This window comes from Athene cunicularia, assembly GCF_003259725.1.
Source record: "Athene cunicularia isolate RWA chromosome 7 unlocalized genomic scaffold, athCun1 chr7_part1, whole genome shotgun sequence".
Taxonomy (NCBI): Eukaryota; Metazoa; Chordata; class Aves; order Strigiformes; family Strigidae; genus Athene; species Athene cunicularia.
This window is the reverse complement of record NW_020799107.1, coordinates 7,627,650-7,636,393: the sequence shown is the minus strand read 5'-3', so window position 1 is coordinate 7,636,393 and position 8,744 is coordinate 7,627,650. Positions and strand designations below refer to the sequence as shown.

At 43.1% G+C, this 8,744-nt stretch overlaps 1 protein-coding gene across 4 annotated transcripts in view; it reads left to right on the top strand.

Moving 5' to 3' along the window:
• The first annotated feature begins 3,203 nt into the window (after nt 1-3,203).
• ERBB4 (erb-b2 receptor tyrosine kinase 4) overlaps nt 3,204-8,744 on the top strand; it is a 402,024-nt gene continuing 396,483 nt past the window's right edge. For 3 of the 4 annotated variants that reach the window (XM_026852333.1, XM_026852331.1, XM_026852332.1), the window contains exon 1: nt 3,223-3,372. In XM_026852333.1, the coding sequence (XP_026708134.1) occupies nt 3,316-3,372 (57 nt within the window). In that variant the 5' untranslated portion in view covers nt 3,223-3,315. Of the gene's footprint in view, nt 3,373-8,744 lie in introns of all 4 variants that reach the window. The other variant, XM_026852335.1, reaches the window with a different exon arrangement.

Genomic DNA, 8,744 nt, shown 5'->3' with positions numbered 1-8,744 from the left:
TGTATGTTCAAATTCCATGCTGTAAACTGGGATATAGAGAGATTAATGTCTTACTGTAACAGTAGATTATTAATGATCCATGATTACACCCACATTTGCTTTGGGACTTCAACTCATTCTGCAGGTTGGGTCTCTCTCCCACTCCAAGTACTGTTTCTGCATGGGCTGCACTGCTTGTTGGGTACTGATAGCAAAAAATCTGCACTGCTGCACCCTCTGATTGATGTAGGATGCTCTTGTGTTCAGTGTATGACTTGATCTGAGGCAATCTATAACCATTTGCTTTTATTTCTGTTGAGAGGAGATGACCTGACAGAGCTGCAAAAGCGAAGTCAGACCATGCAGTAGTTGGAAGAACTGATGCTGGGCAATGACTTTCCCTGATTTCCCAAACTTTGTGACGGAGCAGGCTGGGGGGGAACTGCTTTGCTCTGGCCTTTTGCCATGTATCAGGCATGCAGCAGAGGCCCAGGTGCGAGCTGAGATGAGATGTTTTGCGTAGCAGAAGAGGGCATTTCTTCTTTTAAAACAGAAATTAAATGTTTGGATTTACTATGAGGTAAATTTAAAGCATCAACATGATTTCTTCTAAATTTGCTTTTAAGATTTTATTCATCTGAAAGAATTGATTTCCATAGCAATATCAAAAGCTGGGAGTAGTTACTGCAGTGGTTCGGTTGTACAAAATTAATTTTACTCAAAGAAAACCTGCAGCCCTGGATTATATCTAGGCTGGCGTCGCCCCTGTTGAATCCTCTTGCAAGAGCAGGCTCCAGGTGTTCTGCCTCCTTACAGCAACAAATGGCTAAATTAGCTTTTGGGAAACATTTAATGGGTGTGCAACATGAAATATCAGTGTTGCAGCATGTAGCTTTATTAGCTGAGCTGCTGGAATTGTTTTCTGAGCTATGTTGATCCTTAGCACTGATTGTGAAATGGAAGAGAAATTATTTATTAGTCCTCAGGAGCCTTAAAACAGAGTAATACTTATTCAGCTGGAAACACAGTCAATCTTGTTACAGATGTTGCTGCATTTAAGGAATAAGCAAACTAACTGATTTTGTAATTGGTAGCAAACATTTTTAGACATCTTCTGACAGGGACAGGCATGCATCTCCCTAAAGGGTGGAGATGCTTGTACGGCAGATCTTGAGGTTGTTCTGAATAAAGCTCTAAATATGTTCTAGGACAAGGCTTTGTATTGCAAAAAGAAAGATGTACTATCCCTTAGCAGGAGTAGTTAATCCTTCCAGGCGTTCCCAGTCCAGCAGAGATACGTCAGGTTCCAGTGGAATCATGTCTCTGCATCTTGGGAATCCCCAAAAATGACTATTAAAAATATTATAAATAAATTCTTATTTAGATATGTTTTACTCTAAGTGATAAGGTTTTACAAGAAAAGTTTCAAAGTGGGAATATTCATGCTTTAAAATGCTCATGCCTTGAAACAAGGTGGTAGTAAATTTTAAAACTTAGCAAGGACCTTGAAATTTTACTTTTACAGGTTATAGAAAGAAAGAAAAAAAAAGCACATCCTTTTTAGACCAAATGCATATTTGGAAAAAGCAATCGAATGTAGTGCCTGTTCATCTTAGGTCTGAAGATGAACCTGAAAATGATCTGATAAAACCTTCATCCTGTGAATGGCTGGCAATGAAACCAGCCCTTGCTATCCCTCCCTGGTGGGGAGTTAAGGTTCAGGAGGAACAGATTTTTGCTGCTGTTCTTAGGGCAGAGGGAGTTTCCCTGGGAGAAGACTTTGAGCAGTTTGTGGGTTTCTGGCTGCCTCCTGAAGCCCTACACCAAGAAGCTGCTTGAAGCTTGAAGTGCCCTGGCACAAGAGCAGATTGCTGTGCAGCAGAGAGATCCCAGCAGAAGACAGAGATGAGAATTGTTCCCATGGGGGGGGACGGGGGGGACACATGGATGTAGTAAGTAAACAGTCAATAACAGTAGTACTCAAAAACCTAATTACTTTTGATATTTATAAAAAGGACCTGCATCATTCAAAAGAGCATATTTTAGCCAATTTTACTGATTATGCCTCCAGTAATGGGGAGTTTTGTTTGTATTGATCTAATCCAGGAGTGGGAATGGCTCCAGAAATCCTATTCTGGTCTGGCTCATGTTTTGCATAATATAATGCCCATTTCAAAAGTTTGAATATATTCAGATTAATTTGCTTACAGATAACAACCACCCAAAAACTGTTGGTAAAGAAGAAAAGTAAGCACATGCAAAAAAAAAAAAAATAAGGCCCAGACCCACACTTGACCATCTAAGTAGCATTGCTGTCCTGGCAGGTTCAGAGCTGCGTGAAGAACTGTTGTAAAATGCTGCTTCTGTGTTTCTTTCCCGCATTCTTTTTTGTCATTGCTTGATGCATGGCAAGCTAATAGACTGAGCTGAACTGTTATTCTGCAGTAGCTCTGAACCACACTTTAAAATTTAGAACATAGTAGTATAATATTAAAGGGCACCTTCTGAAAACTAGCTGTATTAGGATGGTGTTTCCTAACTCATCTGACACATCTCTACTTGTACATTTAGTCTGGTGACTTGTGGAAAGACGATGTGGGTTTTGTCTTTCTCCTACCTAATTGCATAAAGCTGGGAAGACCTGGGGTCTTAAGGAAAGTGATGGGGAAAACAATGTTGGTTATAAGCCTTCTGATCAGGTTGTTCTTCGCTTGTCCAACAGACTGTTCTGAGCATCAGTTGAGTAGCGGTAATGTTGGACTACCCAGGTCAGCTTGGATGGACGGGTCTCTCAAGCCTTATGTCCTTTAGTTTGTGATTGGCATATCTCTGTTCAGTGTCCGATTCTGTCATTGGCAGAACTAGTAGGGACTTTGCTGAGACCTGGGTTTGGCCCTTTAGGTGCTGGGGTCAACTGGTTTTGCATTTTTCCAGCATTTTCAGCTTTTTTGCATTTGGTGGTAATAACCAGCACTTCATTCTGTTTGGTGAGATGTGTGGAAATTGCTGAGATGGTCATGGACCGTATTTGCTTATTTGTACTTCCCTCTCTCTACTGCTGACATTCAAATAACTTGTGCTGTTTTGCTTTTTTTTTTTTTTTGAACGGCTCAATCCTGTGAATAATTCAGGATTTTTGTAACGATTATGCATATCCCTGTATGCAAACTTTACTCCCTTCTTTGCCTCTATGCCCTTCTTCCACACTCATCCCGATTGTTTGCCCTGTGGTTTCTTGCAGTGTGTGCTGGCACAGAGAACAAGCTGAGCTCTCTCTCTGACCTGGAGCAGCAGTATCGGGCCCTGCGCAAGTACTATGAGAACTGTGAGGTAGTTATGGGCAACCTGGAAATCACCAGCATTGAGCACAACCGAGACCTCTCCTTCCTGCGGGTAAGCAATCTTTTCCTTTCCTCTGTCTTCTGTGTTTAGGAGAGTAGCTACAGGTGCAAGGCTGAGAAGGGCAGGTCTCTTTCCCACCAGCTTCACTGCAATATAAGAGGATAATAAAATGTCACAGATGTGCAGAGAAACAAGAGCAATGTCATTGCAGTGACAGGTGCTCTGAGTATGTGTCGTTTAGATTTATCCAGGACTCGAGGGAGAAAGCCATGTCACTATGCAGAAAAACGATACCTTGCAGGTCTCTATCACTGTATGTTGCCACATACCGGTATGGATCAGGTAAGGTAGGGTTTAGGAAGGTCAGAGAATTGTGCAGATAAGCACCAGAGGCTTGGAGAAACTAATTCTAGTAAAATGCTATGTATGGACTGATTGTTATCAGACTAAGCAAGGAAGAACTCTGGGCAATGTTTGTGGAGCATTTAAGAAAACAGAAAAAAAAAAAAAAAGGAGTTATGAGCCTAATTGAACCTCCAGCATCCAGGGAAAGTTTGTGATAGATCAAGGCTGTCCTGCCACCGTGGAGCCTGGGGTTGTGTGCTCCCTTCTCCCTCCTTGCATCTCGAGTGAATAGCGTGCTTTTGGGTTTGTGAAGGAACATTTCAGTGTGCTTTCTACGTTTCCTGTTAACATGCTAGAAACCACAATGAGGGGAAAGGTGAGTACCCGTCATTATTTGGCATTCTAAAACTAATTATATTTGAAGAAATATGCCAGTAAAGGAGTGATCCAGTGCATTCAGGTGGACATCTGTGGGTGCTGCAGACGATGTGACTGCAACATGGAAGAAACTAGAATGTAGCTGTGAGGAGCATAGTAGAAAAGACGGCCCGTGGCAGTGTGATTGCAGGCTGTGCTAGACATACTCTCCAACAGAAGAAGTCAAACCATGACACAGATAGGGTTTACACTGCCTGTATCATACGGCATTGCTTGCACGTATGTACGCAAAGTGCTAATGTCATGTTTCAAGATGTGTTTTTTCATAAAAAGCATGTAGCGGCAGCGGGGAAATTTAAATCTGGCAGCAGGAAGAGGGTGGCAGGAGTCAGCCCCAGCAGGTTGTGTTACACTCAGTTGCTTGGTTTGCTGGGTCTTGGGTGAACCTAGTGCTCAATTTCAGTTTGTAAAAATGTGAACTTTCCATTACAAGTTCTAACAAAGGCAAAGCAGATTCTCCAAGAGCGTGTTTAGCTTTGCTTCGTGTTAAATTTGTTGGGGATTTCACGGGATTTCCACTCTATATGTTAGCTTATATTTACTCAAAGCCTACACTAAGCTGCTAAAAGATCTGCAAGCATAATTCAGCTACCAAATATGCCTGGAGTAAAGTTTGGGGTGCTAATTGCACTCAGACTAACAGGTTGCCTGTTAATTTGACTGACAAATGCCTAGGAAGTAAATGCTATCTATACATTTCACAGTTGTGACAGGTGGGAAAAACACATATGCTTGTGCTGTGAAATATATAGCCTTGGTGCAGCTGGACTAACGTTTCCCACCGCGTGAGACAGGCGGCAGAGAGTTACCTCCTGTGTGGGCAGGATCCCCGCACCGATTCGGGCGTTGCTGGAGTTTCAAATGCCTTCTGAAACCCCCATGCATGGCTTGAATTCATCACGGACAATTCTCCTGCTTTGGCTTTCCTTCCTCCTTACGCTGCTGCTGGTAGGTAGGGAAAGCAAATTATTTGGAAATTAGGGAATTAACGTTCCTTGTGGAGAGCTGCTATAAGCAGAGTAAAATATTAGCGAAAAGTGGGCCATAAAATCAGCAAATGAGAGGAAGAAAGAAGGGCCCTGTGCAGTAAACGAAGGTGGTTCTGTGTTTTTGGTGACAGTTACTATTGCTTTTTTATTAGTTTTATTACTTCTCTTACCTGAGACTGCCCTCTCGCAGATGTCTCAGCAAAAACCAGAACTTGAAACAAAACACAGCAAACTGGAAGTCTAGTTAATATAATAAATTGTAGTCATTAAAATAGAAAACCAAACAGAGGAGAACATGTTCTTGGTGAGGCAAATAAATAAATAAATGTTGGCATATTTACGCTGATAATTCGACATTCATTCGTTAGGCAGTATTACTTGTTTGATCATTTTAAAAATGGTTTTAATGGTCTAATGAAGGTGGCAGATGGGAGATAACTAAGAGAAAGGCTATTTGTCTCAGACTTAAATATGGGGTGAACTTGTCATGCAAGATGATGCTCCTCTAGCCTGCTCCAATTTTCCTTATTCTCTGTTGCAATATTTGCCCGCTTTCTCCACCAAATGGATTTCAGGTAGGCAACTGACGTACCCGTACGTCTGGTTGATGAGTACTGTGGTTTTGCCTGCTGCCTGCCTGCCTTTTCATTAGTGCTCAGCTTAGCTGGGCAGCCTCTTACTCCAGAACAGAGGGAAGAGCTAGTGAGCTAGCCAGGCTGAGCCTTTTTATCATGCAATAATAAAACTAATACCATAAATGAATTGAAGTGAAAAACCCCCATAATTCTATTTACCCTGCAGAGGAACATTAAAAGATCAGCATCTCATCTCTCATATTTATTTAGACATTTATTCCCTAAGTAGATTTGCTTTATGTCTATGAGTTAGCTCTCTAGATATCTGCTGATTAAGACTAAAAAGGGCTGCCTATCACCTGAATGAAATGCTCAACCACTTAAACTTCCAGGCCTGCAAGTGAGTGCGTGGCTTTAGGGTCATGAGGAACTCCATTCATCTAAGAAGGGATTGCATATACTAATATTTTTTTCCTTGCATTTTCATGTGTGCAGAATGGTACCGCCAATCTGCTGGTACAGTTTTATGGATTTTATTTTTGCTTCTGTTTGTGTTACTGCTTGCCCATAGGTGGCCAAAACAAGGGTGAGCAAATGCAATGTGAAGTTGTCCTCTGTGTGTGCTACCCTCCAGCTCCATTAGCTCTGTTCCTGCTGCTCCATGCTTCCCTGCACTGTGAGTACTGGCAAAGGAAGGGAGCACTCGGTAGGAGGAAAAAACATGTGTCTAAGCCTGAGTGCTGGGAAAGGCAAGATGTTTCTGACTGTGGGCTGATAGCTGGTTTTCTTTGTTATTCTTTGGAGGCTCAAGCTTCCCACATAAAATGTACTCCAGGGTAATTCAGTCCCACCACTGCAAGCTTCAGCAATGAAATGAGGCTTAGGTTAACGTAGCGTGTTGGTGCTGGTGTAGCACATCCCTGTTGCAGCTGAGGCACACTCTCCACTTGCATAGGCTGCAGCAGGGAAAGGCACTTACGGTTTCCATGAGCATGGTTGAACTGGGCAGGACAAATAATTTGTGAACAGGCCCTGAGAGCTCCCTTGTCCCTGTTGCATGTCCAGGCTCACCCAGCAAGTCAACAGTGATGGTGGGAAGAGGTCGGGCTCCATATTCCACTGCTTCTCAACCCCTGGCATCCTTCAACCAATTACATGGGCCAGAATTTTGTGCTAGGACTTGTTCTGTGGAACTAAGCTGGTTGAGCTTGTGCATGTCCAGAGTCTCGTCAAGGCTAGAGCTAAGATTTCTTTCCCTGCTTTGGATTTCAGAAAAAATATTGAGAAAAGCTTAGATTGTGCACTAGTTCATATTGCAAACGACTGATTTCAGAAATGGGAACCTATTTTAGTTTCACTTGGCAAAGCTGACAGTTTATATTGTGGACAGTTCTTATTTCTTAATAGCATCTCTGTATTCAATTTTCAAAATAAAATACACAATTAGTATACCACAAAACAATCTTCTGCAAGCACTCTTGTTCTGTTAAACACATTTGGTAAACGAGAGTTTTCTTTGACTAATCCCCAGGCTTTTAGCAATTCACAGTCAGTAAATTGTCTTCTCGTGCTTGGATTTTATTTAACCAATTCAGATTATTTATTTTTGAAGACATGACCAAAGTTCTCTGCTTTTCCCTGCAATAATTCTCTGAAATGATAATGAAACTTATTTCTAACCACAATCAGCAGCCTTCGAAAATATTCTAACACTGCTTTATAAATTCTTTTTTCATTTACCTCTATAGTGCCTCTGTAGCACCCTCAGCCACAGTTATGCTGGCAGCTATTTGCGTGCCATTTAACAGGGTGGGCGTTTTGTGGTGGGCAGCTTTACAGCCGCTGCAGTTACTGCAAAGATGTATAGCCCCATCTTCCCTTTGTCAGTGCACAGAACTGCGTGCTCGGTGAAAACCTAAGCCAGCCTGTACTTATTACTTTCCTTACAATCACATTTATACTTTGGTGGATGGAATTTGGGGGTTTGGATTTTATATGTATTTGCTTCTGGTTGTGTTACAGTCTTGGAGGAAGACTGGGTCAGACAGATTCCTCTGAGGGGGGAGGACTACTAGAGCAGCCACGGGAAGAGTTGGTTGCAAAGCATTGCTGCCTGTCCCCATGGCATCTGGAGCTGCTTCTGGTTTAGAAAAAAAAGTAACTTTTTGAAGCTTTTATAGCAAAATGGGTCAAAACAAACCCTTCTGAAAGCTCCAGCAGCAGAGCTCAGCAGCGGTGCAGGCATGGAGAAAGCCTGCAGTCTTGAACAGCTGTGTCAGGAAGGGGAACACAGAGACAGGAGGGTATTGCCTTGTCCAGTTTGCTCGGCAGATGACTCTCATGATACGTATAGCTCCTGAAGGCCTGGCAGCACAGCCCTGCATCCTCTTCTGCTGCAAAATGTTATCTTAATTCTCAGTTGACAGGCTTCTGTAGGGTCCCAGCTCAGCAAAAAGGGAGCAGAATGTGGAGTATGAACTGTGAGGAGTCCCCCCAGAGAAAGAGGTTGCAGGGTGGCTGTGCCTATGTGGAGAGGGGATTTACCCAGGAGTCCTTGGAAAGCATTGCGATCCAGCCCTACACCAGCAAGGGGATTTGGGGAGGGTTCACTGTGCAAAGCTGCCCTGTAGCATTTGTCCTGCAGTGGGTTGCATCAGGAGAGACTTGCCAGCACGTGTTGTCCTTGGCTGGCAAGAGGCAAAGCAACCTCCAGGTAGTTACAGACCTGGAAATCAAATATATGTATGTATTTATCTGTAATTGGCACCTGCCCTGCACCCTCACCCTGCACCTTACCCATTAGAAAACAAAGCACATGGAGCCAAATGGTGTGCCAGTGGCGGTGTGAGGAGCAGGACTGTTGTGCCACACAAATCCAGGTGGAAAGAAGCCACCTCCGATGTGATGCATAAACCTGGCTAGGTTGTCCATGGCAATAAAAGCAACTGCTGTGCTGGGTGGGTTATAAGAGGCCAGCAGCATGCCAGGCCATGCTTCTGGCATTGACAAACTGTTTTAGGCTGGCTGTGATCAGCCGCCAACTGTGTTGGATGAACTCGAGGCATGTTTAAAGTGA